Source organism: Rhinichthys klamathensis, unplaced genomic scaffold, assembly GCF_029890125.1.
Source record: "Rhinichthys klamathensis goyatoka isolate OS25496 unplaced genomic scaffold, OSU_Roscu_1.1 h1tg000192l_1, whole genome shotgun sequence".
NCBI classification, from domain to species: Eukaryota; Metazoa; Chordata; class Actinopteri; order Cypriniformes; family Leuciscidae; genus Rhinichthys; species Rhinichthys klamathensis.
In genome coordinates, this window is record NW_026606718.1 from 2,374,228 (window position 1) to 2,394,249 (window position 20,022).

The 20,022-nt window shown below is 38.5% G+C and overlaps 2 protein-coding genes across 2 annotated transcripts; one reads left to right on the forward strand and one right to left on the reverse strand.

Annotated features, from left to right (window-relative positions):
• Positions 1 to 298: 298 nt before the first annotated feature.
• Positions 299 to 13,035, reverse strand: sars2 (seryl-tRNA synthetase 2, mitochondrial). Its single transcript, XM_056262443.1, has 16 exons — positions 12,732 to 13,035; positions 12,521 to 12,616; positions 12,001 to 12,030; positions 11,648 to 11,788; positions 9,965 to 10,019; positions 9,356 to 9,419; positions 9,169 to 9,274; positions 8,915 to 8,962; positions 7,958 to 8,066; positions 4,376 to 4,421; positions 4,178 to 4,265; positions 3,917 to 4,029; positions 3,515 to 3,608; positions 3,169 to 3,261; positions 669 to 734; positions 299 to 588 (listed from the first exon to the last, which is right to left on the reverse strand). Exons 1-16 carry the CDS (start codon positions 12,996 to 12,998, stop codon positions 463 to 465), a joined length of 1,542 nt encoding a protein of 513 aa, XP_056118418.1. The 5' UTR covers positions 12,999 to 13,035; the 3' UTR covers positions 299 to 462.
• Positions 13,036 to 13,996: 961 nt separating this feature from the next.
• Positions 13,997 to 18,883, forward strand: si:dkey-260j18.2 (uncharacterized protein LOC325231 homolog). Its single transcript, XM_056262445.1, has 5 exons — positions 13,997 to 14,482; positions 15,020 to 15,185; positions 16,424 to 16,502; positions 16,852 to 17,079; positions 17,167 to 18,883. Exons 1-5 carry the CDS (start codon positions 14,480 to 14,482, stop codon positions 18,689 to 18,691), a joined length of 2,001 nt encoding a protein of 666 aa, XP_056118420.1. The 5' UTR covers positions 13,997 to 14,479; the 3' UTR covers positions 18,692 to 18,883.
• Positions 18,884 to 20,022: the final 1,139 nt, after the last annotated feature.

Consider the following 20,022-nt stretch of genomic DNA (forward strand, 5'->3'; position numbering starts at 1 on the left):
TTTGCATGTCCTCAGTAACCATCATTACATTTTCATTGAATATCAAACAAATAAAAAGTGCAAATTAATACCAAAATGTTGCTGCTAATATAATCATATGTTGGTCTAGTGTATTTTCGTTTACTGTTGTGAAATGGAAAATCAATAATCGCTAATCGAGAATCGTTAATAATCGAAAATCGACTGTAATCGAATCGGGACTTCAATAATCGGAATCGAATCGGGAAATCAGACAGATTAACCATCCCTACAACCCAGAATGTACAACTAGTGAATAAAGCCATAGCAAATTTTGAGATGTCGATGATGGCATTTTATTGAAAATTTGGATAGGCCACATAAATGTTGTTTTTGGAAATAAGAGGTTTGAGACAATACGACAAACACCTATATACATTGCCTTCACTGTGGAGAATACAGTAAAAATAGTACTTCACTGAAGTCTGATATACTATTAAGAAGTTATTTTGAGGTATGTCGCTTGGGTTGGTTTGGTCCCATATATTTAATAGGAGTGTATTTAGGTTTTTCTATCACATCCAAGCCAAGATAATGCTGCAAGACTTCAGGAATCAGAACCGTCCCTTCCTAACAGAAGACAAACAGAGAGACAAAATTAATAATACAATGAATATCTGTTGAAAAATAATCGTTAGTTTAGTTTCTACCTTGGTTTGGTGTGTCTCCAAAATGGCAATGATGGTACGTGGAATAGCACAAGCTGTAGCATTTACCTAAAATATGAAAAATAAAGTGTTATTGACTGCTGCAGCTATTTTTTATGGAAGCTCTGAACCACAATGTAAAAAAAAAAAAAATCCCTAACGAACATTACGAGATTAAAGGTACAATATGTAAGAATTTTGTAATAAAATATCCAAAAATCACTTGCACAGTGTGATATATTTCCTGCAGTTGTAAGTGTACTTTTGCAGTGGCAAAACTCGCCGCTCAGTTGCTAGGATAGTTGCTACAATGTTGTACATGATTGCATACGAGCCAACAACAATGTCTTAACGATGTTGTGGAGCTGCAATATGGCTTCTATATGTAAGCAATATGGTTGCTAGGTAGCTTTAAACGGTTGCTAGGGTGTGGTTACACAGTTACATGTTGTTCTGGATGAACACTATCCTGTATATAATTATCATAGGATTGGCAAAGGAGAAAAAAGGCAGTAAAATATAAATGAACCATGATGAGCAATACATTTGTTACTGTATTTATTATTCTTTGTTAATAAAAATACAGCTGTTCGTTGTTTGTTCATATAACTTCACAGTGCATTAGGCTAACTAATCTTAACAAATAGAACTTTTAATTGTAATAAGGCTACTAGTAAATAGTGAAATTAACATTACCAAAGATTAATAAATGCTATTTATTTATAAAGATTAAGAAGTGCAGTTTATGAATAGTTAATATTAACTAGTTTGGTGTTATCGATTTGTTATACACCGATTCAGATCTCTTTTGAAGAGACAGATGTTGGACAGATCAGTTATTTTAACCATTCATAAAAGTGAATCGGTTCAAATGAGTCATTAGTTAGCGAATCAGACGTGCCATTAGCTGACACACACGGCACGCGTTGTGTGATTATCCCAGCAGATAAGGACTAAAGGACATCGCACAAGATTTGTGTCTACACAGAAAACATTTAATCACTGGATAGGTTTTTTGTTTATTCAAAATGTGGTTTATGTCAGCTGAATGTGCGGAACGCTTTTCAGAGAGGATAGGGCAATTTTAGTAGGCTACAATTCACACCTAGCGGTAATTCAGGAAAAATAATCTCTGAAAATGCTCCACGTGAAACTTTGGTCTTTTGATCTTTTACTATCGTATCAATTCTCAATAAATTTTGATTAATATGCGCGATGAAGGGAGAGCAAGGCAGTTTGAATACAGTGAGAGTGCGCGCGCGACCGGCTCTCTCTATGCTCGTTCTTTCAGCGCCCTGTCACGAGCGCAGCATAACAAAGCGGTAGCTAACGTTAATTGAATCAAGCAAACAACTAGCTGTTGTTTTTGCTCCAAAAAAAGTTTGATTTACCTCGAATTTCACATAAGATTCCTTCACGTTATGAGTTTCCATCAGACTCTCGTGGTAGCCAGGTGTCTCATCGATTCTGACGCAAGTGCTAAGATTCCGATTGGCCAAGAGAAAAAGTACTAAAATTCCGATTGGCCCAGAGAAATGTCAATTATAAGAAGTATCCAATAATGTTTCGCAATTCTAGCCTCCCATCTTTCAGCTCATCACTGCGTCATCAACCTACGCCTTTGTTATTGTTGGAAACTGCACCCTCTTGTGGTGAAAAAAACCCTACATATTGTGCCTTTAAAGTCGAAACATTTCGAGAATAAAGTTGTAATATTTTGAGAATAAAGACAAAATTACGAGAAGTCTTCCGTAGAAGTTTTCTTGTGTACGTGCATGTGTGTGTGTGTGTGCGTGTGTGTAAAGAAATGTGCTTGTGAAGTCGAACTGCCTCGGACACAGATCTAAACAAAATAGTAGCTTTTTACTTTTATCTGGGCTTTCAACAAAAGGACATTCTACATGTGCTAATCTACCAACATGGCATTACCATTTGTATTACCATAGGACGTTACAAAATACATACTGCGGCGGAATACTTTACAGGCGAAAACACTTTTCAGACTGGATGGAGCTATCCAGCTTTATATCTGAGGAAATCATGGGATCCAGCCAAATGATTGGATACAGAATTATGCACTTAAAATGTATCCAGAAAGGATTTACGGTGAAGAGGGAGACAGTACGGTTACTGTTGAGTGTTCTCGGCCCAGATGGCGTTGCATATAGACGAGCACGAAGACACGTAGGCTTCGAGTTACGTGCCACATAAATTTTGGCCAAGCTAGATTGTGGTGCCTTTACCTCCTCCAGCGGAGTCTTCATGGTCATCTCTATAGGCATCCTAAGATAAATCGTAATGCCATTTTACGTTGCGGTTCAGGGCTTCCGTAATTTTTTGTCCTAAAGGAATGGTTCTGGTCTCTTAGTTATCTTATCTCCTATAATCATATTTTTACTTTTTTTTTTTTTTTTTTTTTTTACAGCACAACAAATAGAATGGACATATTGCAGCCATGGCTCAACATACTGTTTTTAAGATGGTATTATAAATAGCCTCTTACTGTATGCGCATACTTAGGGTTTCCATCATTTCCCTCATAGAGAATGTTAAGACGTCGGCTCTGGTAGTCTGTGCAGTTTGAGGCACTGGAGATCTGATAAAGGACTAAGTTAGTTGATATTCAACAAAAGGATGCAAAAGTAGTAATGTATTCCTCTTTTTGACTAGCAAAAGCAGAAACAAATTCAAATAGCAAATTCTTATACATAAAAAAACAAGTACAAAAAATTCTAAAGATGCCATTTTATTATTCTTGTTGATGGTTCTCTTATTTTTAATGCATTAATCTAACGATTAATTACACTGACTCTTAACTTTTTTCTTTTTTTTTTAAATACAGCTCCAACCTCTCCAAAGCTGCCACGTCCTGGCATCCATGCCTCAATATCATACTTTCGGAAGGCAGGAGGCCCCAATTCTTGAGTGGGCATATCCAAGACTCTGTGAGGGAAAGAATTGCTATTACTATTTTATTAGCAATTATCCATCTACTGGTTTCATATCTACATATCTTCCTAGTATTCACTGACAGCAAGCGAAAACTCACAACAAATATTTACTTCTTAGTGTGAACAAACTTTAAGAACCACTGTTAGCTCAATAAATACTTAAAATAAATGCTTTTAAGGTTTTAATGCCATACCATTTTCAAAATTATATGAATATCACATTTTCTAAATCAAAACATGAATGAACTAACTATGCTTAAACTTATTGTGTGTAAACATTGGTTAGATTTTAAACAAAACCTGTAATGAAGCTTTAGGGAAGAGAAAATCTCCTTCTGTAACATGACAAATTCATCCAGCAATTGGGAACTCTCCTCTCCCGTCTCATTCGAAGTCACACCGAACATTTCAATCTGCATAAAAATAAATAAAGTAAACACCCTAAAGGTAACAACAGATAAATGTTCATAGCACTGCAATTACATTAATCTTGACATCAAGGATCTTAACTTTTCTGTGTTTCTTTCATGTCCATGCTACTACCACTTGTTTTCTGATTACCTTGTTAAAATGGTGAACTCTGTAGAGCCCCCAGGTCTCTCTTCCAGTATCTGTTTCTGCTCGATAACATGTGCTACTACAGATGTTCCTAGAACATAAAAGCAATACAAATGACACTTTATGCTTGCATCAATCAAAGAAAAACTTAATGTAGCATCCAGACAATCAATCAATAAGTAAATCAGGGACTTTTTATACCTGACAGGTAAATCCTTCAAATTTACAGCATGATCCATGAAATATCCTAGTAAAATATAGGTCATCATCAATTCATTGTGAAGTATTCGAGGATATTTATATATTTTTTTGCTAACCTAACATTTTCTGCCTACTGGTCTATATTTTAGTATAATTGTATTAATAGTAATAACTTAAAATGAAATACCGGTCAAAAGATAGGAATAATTAAGAGTTTTTAATTGTTGCTCAATTATTAATAATGGTTCTTATTATTATCAGCATTTAATACAGTTTGTTCTGGTTAATATTTTTGTGGAAACCATGATGCATTTTTTCACGATTCCTTGATGAATAGAAAGTTCAATCAACAGCACAGAATGATTTATGAAGTATCATGACACACTGAAGACTGCAGTAGTGGTTTCTGAATATTCAGCTTTGCCATCACAAAAAGAAAAACCTTTTTAAAATATATTCAAATAGAAAACTGTTTTTTTATTTTGTAATAATATTTCATAAAATTTCTGTTTTTACTGTATTTTTGTTAAAATAAATTCAGTCTAGGTGACCATTCAAAAATATGTAAAAAATCGTAATTATTCCGAAATATTGAATAGTAGTGTATAAATGTAACAAAAATGTACTTTTGTTTTAATTTATAATAAAACTTATAATTCACATTTTTAATCTTTGAATCTTATCTTTGAATTATCATACACTGAACAAAATTATAAACGCAACACTTTTGTTTTTGCCCCCATTTTTCATGAGCTGAACTCAAAGATCTAAGACTTTTTCGATGTACACAAAAGGCCTATTTCTCTCAAATATTGTTCACAAATCTGTTTAAATCTGTGTTAGTGAGCACTTCTCCTTTGCCGAGATAATCCATCCGCCTCACAGGTGTGGCATATCAAGATGCTGATTAGACAGCATGATTATTGCACAGGTGTGCCTTAGGCTGGCCACCATAAAAGGCCACTCTAAAATGTGCAGTTTTACTGTATTGGGGGGGTCCAAAAACCAGTCAGTAACTGGTGTGACCACCATTTGGCTCACGCAGTGCAACACATCTCCTTCGCATAGAGTTGATCAGGTTGTTGATTGTGGCCTGTGGAGTGTTGGTCCACTCCTCTTCAATGGCTGTGCGAAGTTGCTGGATATTGGCAGGACCTGGAACATGCTGTCGTATACGCCGATCCAGAGCATCTCAAACATGCTCAATGGATGACATGTCCGGTGAGTATGCTGGCCATGCAAGAACTGGGATGTTTTCAGCTTCCAGGAATTGTGTATAGATCCTTGCAACATGGGCCGTGCATTATCATGCTGCAACATGAGGTGATGGTCGTGGATGAATGGCACAACAATGGGCCTCAGGATCTCGTCACGGTATTTCTGTGCATTCAAAATGCTATCAATAAAATGCACCTGTGTTCGTTGTCCATAACATACGCCTGCCCATACCATAACCCCACCGCCACCATGGGCCACTCGATCCACAACGTTGACATCAGCAAACCGCTCACCCACACGACACCATACACGCTGTCTGCCATCTGCCCTGTACAGTGAAAACCGGGATTCATCCGTGAAGAGAACACCTCTCCAAAGTGCCAGACGCCATCGAATGTGAGCATTTTCCCACTCAAGTCGGTTACAACGACGAACTGCAGTCAGGTCGAGGCCCCGATGAGGACGACGAGCATGCAGATGAGCTTCCCTGAGACGGTTTCTGACAGTTTGTGCAGAAATTCTTTGGTTATGCAAACCGATTGTTGCAGCAGCTGTCCGGGTGGCTGGTCTCAGACGATCTTGGAGGTGAAGATGCTGGGTGTGGAGGTCCTGGGCTGGTGTGGTTACACGTGGTCTGCGATTGTGAGGCCGGTTGGATGTACTGCCAAATTCTCTATAACGTCTTTGGAGACGGCTTATGGTAGAGAAATGAACATTCAATTCACGGGCAACAGCTCTGGTGGACATTCCTGCAGTCAGCATGCCAATTGCACGCTCCCTCAAAACTTGCGACATCTGTGGCATTGTGCTGTGTGATAAAACTGCACATTTTAGAGTGGCCTTTTATTGTGGCCAGCCTAAGGCACACCTGTGCAATAATTAGGGGTGTGACGAGATCTCGTGCCACGAGATCTCGCGAGACTAAATATGACGAGATTTCTCGTCGAGTGAAAAAGCTGTCTCGCGATATCCCCATTAATATTCCACCGCTACACTCACATTCGCCTAAACTATCGTTTTGTTGTTTTTATAAAAAAATAAAAACCATTATAAACTAATGCAAAAGTCTGCTCTGCTCATCCAGCGCGAGTTGCCGTTGCAATCAGTGCGGCACGAATCACAGTTCACTGATCGCGTGACGATGGCGGAGGATTCGTTGCGCAACAGACTAAACGTCTGGTAAATGTCTTATCATTTAGAATGCGCGCTCAGCACCGCTGCTCCCTATACGCGCGGTCACGAATTTGTAAGTGAAAGTAAAACACAAGCTCCCTGATGTGCATTGCGCACAAATTAGGCTGCATATACATACAATAGTCTGTCTCCCAATACCCATCTCTGGACTGTTTATTTGCGGCTATGGTCTCAGTTTGCACTGTGAATATTGAGAGAGCACTGTAACGTACAAAGGACAACAGACAAGGGAGGCTCCGTTTCTGAACTTATAATCGGAACGCAAGAACAACTGTAGAGACAAACACACCAGCCTCGTTTCTCTCGGCCTTTTCCCAACTCACCGCATTAACCCTATAACTGCCGGTGCAAAATAAAACCGCAATTTCACAACAATTATAAAGAGTCTGTGTGCTAACTTTGATTATGGTTGCACTCGCACTTATTGTTTGCACTTAATAAGACTAAGAGAAAACAGTTATTTATTTTTGTTATTTATACGGTTTTTATTTCTCTGTTAAATGTGTGTTAAAAGAAGTTCAGTTAGGAGGTCACACACAGCCTCAATCAGAAGTTCTGAAAGCTCTTAAATGTACAGTAAGGTCTGAAGAGACTAATGTGAAATTATACAGGAGAAAAGCCAGTCAATAAAAACCTTTTACAGTGCTTGAATATTGTTTTCTTTCAATGCATTTGATAATTCATACTCATAAAGTAGACCTGAAATGACATGCATTAGAAGATTATTAGTTAAAACATTGAAAAATGCACCTGCATACTATTTTTCCAGCCATGAATTTTGTCATTGAGGATTTCTGAAAAATTGTGCAAAAATCTCGTCTCGTCTCGTTCTCGTGAACCCAATCTCGTGTCTAGTCTCGTCTCGTGAGAAAAGCGTCTCGTCACACCCCTAGCAATAATCATGCTGTCTAATCAGCATCTTGATATGCCACACCTGTGAGGTGGATGGATTATCTCGGCAAAGGATAAGTGCTCACTAACACAGATTTAGACAGATTTGTGAACAATATTTGAGAGAAATAGGCCTTTTGTGTACATAGAAAAAGTCTTAGATCTTTGAGTTCAGATCATGAAAAATGGGGGCAAAAACAAAAGTGTTGCGTTTATAATTTTGTTCATTGTATATCATAAGATTAATTATCATATCATAGAAGTTCATGCTTTTATCACCTGCCACTCCTACTTCCCCTGTTCCAGCAAGATTAAGGTCAGAAAAGCGTGACGGGTCCAGAGAGTACACCTGTGATTTATGAGCATGAGGCTGCATCCCACAACCTTCCTGAACAACAGATGCAAAAACAGCACAAATATCATGGAGATTCATGGGGATTCTTTATAGGTTACTACAGTTGTCACTACATTATATTTCCATTAAGAATCCATTAAGAAATACACAGCTGCATCTAAAGTATTCAGTGTAAATGATTTTATATTATATTGATATTCATATTCATAGTAGTATATGATCATGAATATATAATTAAGGCCCTGTTTACACTAGTGTGTTTTCGATTTAAAACGCAAAACTTTTGCAATGGTTACACCTGGCGTCCACTACTCCGGAGTTTTCGACCCTAGAAAACAGACTATTGGAAACACTGCAGACCCCGTTTTAGTCTGAAAAACTAGTGTCAGTATAGACGGGCCAAAACGGAGACTTTTGAAAACGAAGCTTGGCTGCCCACATTCACTCATCTCTGAACGGCTCTGTAACAGCCCAGCCTCGAAGACCGTGTAAACAAAAACAAAGAGACGGAACTGCAAGCTTTGCTGACTTTGTTGTCCTTTTTAGCAGCCATTGTGTAGTTAAATTCAGCATTTTGTCAATCGGCAACAATTGGCTAAGGGCTAATGTGACGGTTTCGGTCGTGTAGATGGGACGGAGATCTTTTCTGAATTGCAGTGGAAACGCCAGTATGGACAAAGATTGTTTTCATTTTAAAACGACTATGTTCATACATTTATAATTGTGAAAGCTCTTCAAAATTCAGGAATAGTTTAAAACAAAACAAAAACAATCAGAGATATCTCAGTAAAGGAATGCAGAATTTTGGATAACACAATGTAATAAAAATGTTGTTACATAAATATCATTATACCGTAAGATTAGAACAAAGCGATACTCACAAAAACCACTGATTTTAACATGTCAGGAACAACCATGGGAATAAAGCCCTGTAAAATGTTAAAAATGAGTTTTAAGTGTACTCAACCTCCAAAAAAGAAACCGAAACATTAATGTTGACATGGATCAGTCGATATAAAATCAAAATTGATTTTGTTTACTTTTTTTTTAAATAATAAGTTACTGGTTTTATAATGTACCATTCATGAGTGGAGACATTATTCCACATAACAGAAATAGATAAAAACATACTAACCAATTTCTGAAGAAGATCCATAGTAAAATTTTGCAAGGCAAACTGAAGTCTGGCCCCTGCCCCTCTCAAGTAGTATGATCTGTGCCCTGACACATGGGCAAGACGTCTAAGAGGAAAGAGTTAGTTGAAAAACAACTAAAAATAAATAATTGACTAAAATTAAAACATGACAGAGAAAACATCTAACCTCTGTCTTATGATGTCAAGACCCTCTCCAATTTCCAGGTGGCCTTTTGGTTTGAAATCAAATTCTATGGTGGACACATGACACTACAGTAAAATTACAATAACTTTTTTATGCAACATTTCCTAGCATTTACAAAACATTTGACCAGGTTAGGAAATATTTCAAGTCAGTCACACCATGTATTGATCAAAACGGCAAGCATTGGTAAAGCAGCAAATCCAAGGAGCAAAAAGTTATTTAAAAATATCAGCAACATAATACAATAAAGTTCTCCTCATATTATCCCTGGCAGAATATGCAAGATGTTGAGATTTCTTTTTAAAGATGATAATAAAAATGCATGTTGTTTATATTCAGTACCGCCCCCCTGATAAAGCTAGTTGACTTAACAGGTATATGCATAAAATAAATCAAATACACATTTCAAACACTGATCTAATTGCTAGAGATTTAATGTAAATTGCTGCAAGAAATGTAACACAAAGTCAAACCTCAAGGTCAGGGAAACCCATGGCTGTTGCTTCAAATCATACTCCAAATTGTATTTTTGACCAAACCGATTTCAAGAAATGGATATTATGGTTTATGGCTTTATTCAAATAAATTTACCTCGTCTCTGACCAACCAATTCAACCACTCTTGCCTGGCTCTCATCTCCGATGGGCTAGGAGAGAAGACAAGAAAATTTAATAAAATACATTCCTGTCAAAGCTAGGGTAGGCAATGTTATTCATAAACACTTCTTGTCATACTGGGTGAAACTCTCTTCACATCCTGATAGCAATCAATAATATAAGTCGTCTAAATATTAAAATATTTTACATAACTTCTGTGGAAGTCTCAGGACCCAAAAAATGTTCGTCCAATTATTGCATTCAGTCCAAATGCAATGACTGGAATGTCCTACCTGCCTGTCAACATGACCCCATTTACACCTGGTATTAAAATGCGATCTGTATCCAGATAAGTTATCCGGATAATAAAAAACGCATGCTAATGCAAGGTGAATACGTTGTGATCGGATTGTGAACGGATCTGCCTGACCACATCTGGAGGTAGTCTGGCTCGCATTGTGTTCGGATCTTTACTAGGTGTAAACGCAATCCGTACGACGTGATGGCATTCGTACCTGCCAAACGTCATCCTCTGCCCGCGAAAACCACACCCCTCAGAAGTAACGTTAAGCTAAACATCCACAGAGACCGGTTCACTGTCGTAGCATTCACAGCAGCCACAAAAACAACAGCTGCAAACAGGGCCTGTCGTCTTTTCTGTTTGCTCCTAATAGAAAAACGTTGAAAATGACCCCTACCGCGACAGAGAAAAAGTAGAAACAGGCGGTACAGTAATAGCATCTCTAACGATCCTACACCTGCCATGTTGACAAACTACAGCTGATTTCCCGCCACCTCAGTGCTCACGCGCAGGTGTCACTCTGGAGGACAGAGATCCGAACTCAATGTGGATAACGAGAACGCATTAAAAATACAAGGTGTAAACGCAAAGGTAAGATCAGAACACTTATTATCCGGATAACTTATCTGGATACAGATCGCATTTTAATACCAGGTGTAAATGGGGCTCATATGTATTTCCATACCTCCGCGCACCCAGCTCACACAGACATCATGCGTCATCAGTGTGTTCCATGATGCAATGCAGAGTTGTAGACAGACAGTCACTGAGCGCCGCAAACAAACAACAGCCACCTTTTACAGTTCCTCCTGAACCAAAACAACGAGCTTATGCTGCGTTCACGCCATGTCGTTATTACAGCAATTAAGAGATGCCAACCCTTGATGTTATACTCTGAGCTGTTCACACATCCTCGGACTCGGATTTATGCCTATCTATGGCAACACTATCAACGCTGAAATGAGCCGCTCTGGCTGTGCTCGTTCATGTGTTTTGAAGGAAGCGTGGCTTTGGAAAGCGCTCTGAAGGGAGGGTGGGATCTTGCGCTTTCGAAGCTAGCTTGCTATAGCTAGCCTCTCCCAAATTGCCTACCCAGCTTTCCTGATTTTTCAGTTATTACAGAAGCATTAAAAGAATCCATTATGATGATGTGTATGTTTTTGTATACTGTTATTTGATTAGGTGCAAATCTGATACTTGGATTTGGTTCATTGAACATTTAGTAATAAATTGTTTCATAACTTAATAGCAATTAATATGAATGGTTTAACATTTTTACTATTTTTAGGATTACTTTTTAAAATACATACATAATATTTCCTTTTACATTTAACTTTTTTAAATTATTATTATTATGAAAGGTGAGTGGTCCCTTACCACACTTGGATGTGTTCTGTTGGGCAGTCGTAGAGCGCGGCAGTAATGTTCTTTCTCCAGCTCACTCTCTTGCAGATGCAACTGACTAAGTTTCTCCCTGAGTGCTCTGCCTTCTTCTCTCGCACTGTTGTACTCCTCAAGCTGTCAAGCCCAAAAGCAGGGAAAGAATATCATACAAATATTCCAATGCATAATGCATACTACTTATCGCAAAGCAAACCGAAAAAATCACTAAAATATAGCAGCTTTCAATTTTAAAAAGCTTTCATGCTTTTATTAATTAAAAAGCCCATATTTAATTATTCAAACTAAAGTTTAGAGTGTTACGCAAATCAAAAAAAGCTGGAACTTACACTAGACAAAGTGGATTTGTCATGTTCATCCTGGAAGGGAAAAGGGTGGGAAAAATGGACTGAACCAAATTTTCATCCAGAAATAAATCACAAATTATATCATTATTAACTTTTTTTTTAACATCAAGATGTTATGTCATTATGTTAAGAAATACCGTGAATTATTTCTACCGACTATTAACTATTCTATTGACTAAGAGAAAATAGAAAATATTCAAAGAGAAAATAGCCATAATTCTTCTTCTTTCAAATTTACCTTCACCAACCATTTTGGGGTAAACTGTTCATTTAAAATAAGTATAAAGCAATTATAAGTATAAAGCAGTGTGTATATTTTAAGCACTGTAAATAATACATATTTGTTGTCATTTCCCCCCACCATTGATCTTTTAACTTAACTGTTATGCAATTTTAGATGAATAACATAGCACACTGCAGGAAACGTCAATCACTGTCCAATGTACAAGTACCCACACTTCATATTGAAACCCTAATTATGTAAATGTATATGAACACTTACTACAAGAGCACGGACTTTGCCACTGATCACATGCTTTCTCTTTTCCAAATCTGATATTTCTTTTTGCACCTTCTGTAGTTTCTTCCAGACTGAGACCTAGACATACATTGTACCACACAGGTGTTTCATTAACGTTTTCGCGTGCATTATCTGAAAATCTCAGTTTAACTAATGTCAGTGCAGCAGTATTTTAATGCATGATGTGTCTTACTATAACTCCGACATCAGCTGCCCGCAGATCTCCTTTCCGATTGTCCACCTCCGCTGTCACCGCATCTGTCTCATCGCACACACGCTGCATGTCCAGCTCGGGTTTGTGACTGTACCCTTCCCGTACATGCTCATAGAGGCTGCTCCTGACCGGTCGAGAGGAGCAAGGTCGGCAGGACCATCTAAATCCACTGCTGACATTTAGTCTCGAAGACGTAAGCAGATAAAAAGAGCAACACCGTGTAGCTGCCCTTACAGAGGACGCCATGGTTTACGGGTTGACAGTTTAACTGTACGGAAGCCGAGAGGAGTCATTTCGTCTAAATTCGATGAAATGCGATGACAGTGATACTTTTACAGTTAATAAATATTATTTTAGTCTATTGTTATAAATAAATAAATCGGAAAGCTTATTACACTTTGACACTTTTGATGTAGTTTTATGTATTTGCCGTAATAGTGCTTATATAATTTTAGTGAAAAGTATAGTTCTTTGCAGGGACTTTTACTATGAAAACCAGATTCTTGCAAGCTTTTACTGTCGGAGTTGGTCGGGGTTTATTTTCACCGGACAAACTGAACATGTTCAGTCAACGTTTGTCATGTGTCTGTTTGGGCAGTGTGAAAATGACAGTTGGTTTTCATTAAATTCAAAATACAATGGCCAACTTGTTTATTGGTGTTTGTCTGTCTGGTATGAACTGGCCTTAAGAAAAGAGAAAAAAAATAAAGAGTTCTTAGAATTGTGTATACACATTTTCCCAGAATAAGGATGTTATACTTATTAACCAAAGAGTTATTTGTCCAAACAAGTCCATAAACAACGTATTTTTGAGAACAGGCCCGTAACGGAACCAGTAAAGCAAAATGTACTCTTTGGTTTCACTGATTATCCATAATATTTTATTTAATTAATTTATTGATACTTTTTACCAAATTTTCATAAATGTAGGCTTACTAATCAGAACCCAAATTTTATAATTTTGTTGACTGAAGTAAGACTGGATTATTAGAGACTCTCCGACTAAGAACGCTCTCAAGACTTTAAAAATATGTTGAATTTACAAAATATTTATTTGATATATTTATGCACCTTTATTCTGATCTTCCTGTGATTATCTCCAAAGCCCTGTTATCTCCCCCTTGTCTTTCGCTTGAGACTCTTAAGACCATAGACATAATATGTCTATGCTTAAGACTCTCGATTCGCGCTGAAACGGAAGTAAATATCCGTCACATCCGCTAAATTGGCCTATTTATTACTAAAGCGGAAGCTTAGTATGTTGTTCCGGCAAGTGACAGAATCCGCTTGCTTCGCCTCCAATCATGGCGCAATGCTGGCAGCTGTGAGAAATAGTTGCAATAGACATTACTGGTCAAACAATCATCCATTTTTCCTGTGACTACGGTGCCTACGGCCAATCCGGATTACAGCCACTAATAATCTACTACATGGAGGCGCGGTCGTCAAGGTGGATATATCAGGCGCGCGTGTATATTTCTGAGCTGAAATGCTAAGGATGTGCAACACACCGTAATGAGCCGAACAATTTGCGCTGAAACTACCCAGGAAGGTCAAGGCGTTGTGAACGGGCCGAAGGGTGTCAGGCCGTCTGTACCATTGTGGCACCCTGATAGCCTTGATACACAAAATCGAACTCAAGACGCACCAAGAATTACGAGACTGTCCGTTACCTAGAGCTATACTGCTAGGGTCAACTCGCTCTCTGATAGAAACCTTCACTTCTCATGGTAATATTTGAGAAAATGCATGTTTTTTTTATTGACAAGAGTGTTTTATGCTCGCTGTTGTATTTGTTCGTGTCCGTTTGCATTGCAATATTCTGATTTATTTACTTCTGGTGCGTGAAGAATCGAGTCAGTCAATCCCATTGCTAATATTCACCAAACAGATTATCTATAGATAGTTTTGGGAAATGTTTTGACGAAGAAAATGCTGGAAATAGCAGATAATTTTATAATTGAAGTCATGAAAATGAACAAAATTACAGTCTTACATATATTTTTTTTTAAATTTCTATTGAACTTTTTAAAAAATATATATTTATACCAGTAGTTGTGCTCGACTCTAATATCAAATTTTTCGATTCTAGAAATTAGGGAACACTCACTGTAAATATCTTCCCAGTTCAAGCCTAGAAACTGGCATGCTGTCATCAATCAGATCTGTCATCAATGTGCATTCAATGTAATCACAAGTATTATACTGTCAGAATAAGATCATCTAATGAGTAAACAATGTATTTTTACATTAAATCCCTGCCACAGATGAGTGTCAGAGGTAGTACACTCAGAGGTGGTACTATTACCTGGCGACCACAGCCTTGGAAGGATGCAGATAGAGGTGGTGGAGAACCTCTCTCAGATAGTGACTCGGAGGAAGAGGATTTTCCTGATGACTACTCGACTCCTTTGGGGGAATATGTAACTCAGGGTGAGATATTGGTTGTTTTTAAACATGGATTGTTTAGATTATGAAACCTATAATTATATATTTATGGGTTCTATAATGTAATTTCTTATTTAATTTTAAATATCTCATAAGAGTCTGCATAGCACATGCTTCAATCTATCTTCCTCCTTTTTTATTGCTCTTTGCACGTATGTCCTATAGCACAACAGCCTGTTTACACCTGGTATTAACATGTGTTTTGGTCGATCTGATCACAAATGGACGACGCTAAAAACAGGTGTAAACAGGGTCTAAAACGCTCTGAGCTTGTCCACTTTCGACCACTTCCAGAGGTGGTCGAAAACGTAAAAGACCGAATTGCTTTCGTAAACGCTCATGTAGTCGAATGTGTTTGAAAAGCCACAAAAGACCACCTACTGTCCACATACTGACCTAATGCGTAAACATTATGGGAAGAGCACTAGCCAGACGGGATTTAAACTTTGTCGGCTGGAGACCCAAGTTTGGTTTGGAGACTAAAAACATACCAAGCACAATGTTCTCTCACCATTCCTGATTTCTAACACGCACTCACTGCGTTCGGTCTCATCTTGCGGCTGTCAGAGCAGAAACTAAAGCTGATGCTCTCCATAAGTTTTTCGGCTTTCTCCAGCCGTGTTCATATGTAAATTGCGTGAGTTTATTTCATCCATTAGATCGAAAGGTATGAAAAAGTCCATACATTTACCCATGCATAGACCCTCCCCTCGAAGAAATCAGGACAGAAGTGGTCGAAAGTGGACAAAAGAGACTGATTAAAACACTAGGTGTAAATAGGAATGTCTTCCTCTTCTACTTGTGATCTGAATGACCAAAACGCATCTTAATACCAGGTGTATACCGGGGCAAAATGTTTAAGGCTTGTTTAAAAATGTACATCAAGGGAAAGCTATAATGTAAAATGAAGAACTGTTTATGAGTGTGCACTACTTCTGGGTCACTATCCAAATAATGTAAATTTGTAATGCAAAACAATTGTAAATAATAATCGGATATTATTAAATTAAATAATGAAAAATAGAAGCATTTTGACTAGTGGTCACAGACCTTTGGACCCTAAATATCCAGCTATGCCATGAGTAAACTCATCCATTCTTCAAAAACAGCAAAACTAAAATGGTACCATATTCATCAAATGTGAGACCATTATGGGGACCTTATGAATTTGATTAATTTAGCACCTTTTTATCTGCCTTGTTTCCCTCTGTCAACTCATTCAGGGTTAAAGCAGTTACTTGATGCTCAACAGTTGTGTGATGTCACTCTTTTGGTGGAAGGAAAAAAGTTCATGTGTCACAGGTTGGTTTTATGTTTTTCTGCTTTAAAGGTTATTTTTCTGATTATCTTGTACATAAAAAGGTTTTATTTTCACATCTAGAATCATTTTAAAAAAAGACATACAATCTATTTTATCTTACTACACATTAAATTGTATGGCACATTTTGTATGCTGAAATTATACACTACCACATCACAGGAATAAATAATATTTTAAAAAAAATCTGAATTTTTAATGAAATAAATGCAGCCTTGGTGAGTATAATATAAAAAAAAAATCATACCAACCACAAACTTTGAAATGGTAGTGTACATATAAAAATGTTCTGTTTTGTTATATGTGAACACTTTTTTTTTTTTTTTTTTTTAGAGTTCTATTAGCAGCGGTCAGTCCGTATTTCCGTGCCATGTTTACCAGCCCTCTCGTAGAGTCACGTCTTACTGAGATCCGACTGGAGGAGGTGACACCCTTTGTTATGGAGACGGTTATCCACTTTGTTTATACAGGAGAAGCAGGTCTTAGTCTCGAAACAGCAGAGGATTTGTTTGTAGCGGCCAATCGTCTTCAAGTGATGCCCTTGCAGGACCTTTGCTCTAGGTATTATTTACATGCTATCTTTTTGTGATCGTTCTACCTTGTATCTTGTCTTGCTGATGCTCACATTTGAATCTTCCTGTTTGAAAGGTTCCTTTTTGAACACCTGTCTGTGGAGAATTGCCTGGGCATGTACTCTCTGGCTCGTTCACATCATGACCAGCTGCTTCTTCGGGCTTCTTTGAGGTTGGTGGGTCAGCATTTCCCTCGAGTGTCTCGGCAGCGAGATTTCCTCCTGTTGGACCCAGGAACTCTTGGCAGCTTGTTGGAGTCTGATCGATTGGGTGTGGAGACTGAGACCGAAGTTTACGATGCAGCAAGGCGCTGGGCAGAATACCAGCCCGCTGATCGTTACATTCACATGCCCAGTTTGTTACGCCATTTACGTCCCGGCCTTTTGGGCCCTGAAGAGAACCTCCGAATGAACAAAGAACTTGGGCCTCGAGCCATTACAGAGGGCATGGGCGGACCGCTGAGGCCTCGAGAAGGCATGTTTGAGAAGAAAATAGTCTGTGTAGATCTTAAACCGAGGGAGGATGATTCTTTACAGGACAGGGACTTCACGGTGGATTGCTTTGACCCTCGTACAGGGAAGTGGGAGAAGCTGGCAGCCTTGGGCTCGTTGCTTTGCCCGGGCTGCATCGCTGTTGGAGGTCGACTGTTTGTGGCAGGCGGCATCCTGCGAAGTGGCCAGGTCTCATCATCACTGCATGAGTACGATGTTGTGGTAAACCGCTGGATTACACGGCCATTGATGGCTGAACCACGTGCGATGTTGGGTCTTCTTGGCTGTGGAGGTTTCTTATATGCTCTCGGTGGCTGTAACCGAACAGCATTTCTAGATACATGTGAAAAATTTGACCTTAATGCCCTGACCTGGGCATCAGGACCTCGTTTGCCATTACCGTTGCGTTCTTTTGCTTGCGCTGCCCTTCGCTGTCGGCTCTACTTGCTTGGTGGTACCACACTGGAGCAGAGCAGGGCTGTGGTGCATGCTGGCGTGCTTATCTACCACACCGTTACAAGGACCTGGAGCCGTGTCGCCCTAGACTCTGGCGCCACCTGCCTGGCTGGAGGAGTAGCAGTACGTGGTGGTGTTTGTGCCGTTGGTGGTTACTTGCGCGATGCAGCCAAGTTCATCGATGGCAACTACACCCAGGCCGAACCACTTGATGCCACAGGACGCGTGTTGTTCTTCCGAGAGGGACGAGGATCTGGAGTGGAGCGGGAGGTCCCGGTTGGAGTAGAGCGAGGGGGTGGTGGTAGCGACCGTGCCCCTAGTCCGGTGGTTTTTCCAGGTCTGCCGAGGCGCATTGCTGCCGGTGGTGTGGCTAGATGGAAACGCAGGATATATGTTTTGGGTGGTGAGAACGGATCAAGATTTTATGATAGCGTCTACTGCTGGAAACCTGGCTGGAGAAGCTGGGTCCAAAGACGGGAGAAATTGCCAGGGGATACAGGAGGAGTTAGCCAGTTTGGGTGTACTACCCTAAAGTTCCCCAAAAAACACATTTTAGCACGTCTTCGTACTGCTCAACAGAAACGGGGGAAGGAGAAACGGCCGACCCGGTCATGCAGAGTCATGCGGATCAACAGGGCGAATCAGGGAGTGTGATTTTCAAAGAGACAAATCGGCATTTCGGACAAGTTTATGCACCTACTTTTACATCTTTACTCTTAGTTGATGTCTAGATGTTTTGAAATTCATTTTTTCATTTTTGCAAGCTGAACGCAAGTTTTCATTTACTAAGTATTGACAGAAAATATGCATAATATTTGGATATGATTTCAGAATTTTTTGCTCTCAATACATTTTTTACGGATGCTAAAATTTTATCTTGGAGAATAATTAAATGTTTGAATCGCAGCAACAACAAAAAAACAGGTTGTAAAGATGCTTGACTCAATGAATAAAAAGTCATTGAAGTTTATTTGAAATGTTTTACTTAAAGCCATTCTTGTGAGGATGAGTATAGTTTTACATGCATTAGAACATCAAGATTGCTACCCTTACAGCAGTTGATACTACTGTAAAGTCATAGGTCTTTAATATGGGTTCTCTTTTAAACAGTCTAAGAAACTTCTAAAATCTGGCATTTTAATTTATTTTTTAATGACAATGGGGACAAATTACATTTATATTAAACCGGTATTAAGCAACATTATGAGATTTTTTTTTTTTTTTCTGGGTTTCCATCAACCAGCATGTTTATGTAGTATCCCAAAATGTGCTTAAAAAATGCTGGATGCAAAAACCACTATGCGAATAAAATATCCTGTACGTATAAACTATGATTGAAATACATTTACACATTAAAATGTTTGATGTGTATTTGAAAGACACGTCTTTCCCTTAACTCTTTCCCCGCCATCGATTTGAAAAAAGTTGCCCGCCAGCTTTTTTTTGATAATTTTTAGAAAACTTTCTTGGCCCCCAGAATATTTTGTTGTATAAATATCTGAACATGCAATATATTCAACGAATGAACAGACCCTCTGCTTTTTATAACAAAAGTTTTGATTTATATGTTTAATTTTGATGATCGCGTTATTTTACATATGCATCTGCTTACATATGCTATGGCTTGTTTCTGATTCTTTGCCTGTGTTTTGAGCCAGAGATTGTGTACTCTTTCAGAAGATGTGTAATAGCATCCCCCTACTATATGACAGTGAAAACACGGAAAGCCAGAAAATTCAGTCAATGGCGGAGAAAGAGTTAAAGTCATGTGACTGGATACATTTCTTAGGTAAAACATGTTGCTCTGGTTATTCTGAAATTTTATCTGGCAAACGATCGCTAGCATACAATATGTTTTTAAGAGCATTTTATCTGTGCATCCTAAACCACAAGTAATTTATTACATTTCATGAAGAAATGGCTTCCCCTGTTTTTTTTTTGGCCAGTCAGGATTTGCAATGAAAGCTTTTTTTATCTTTTAACAT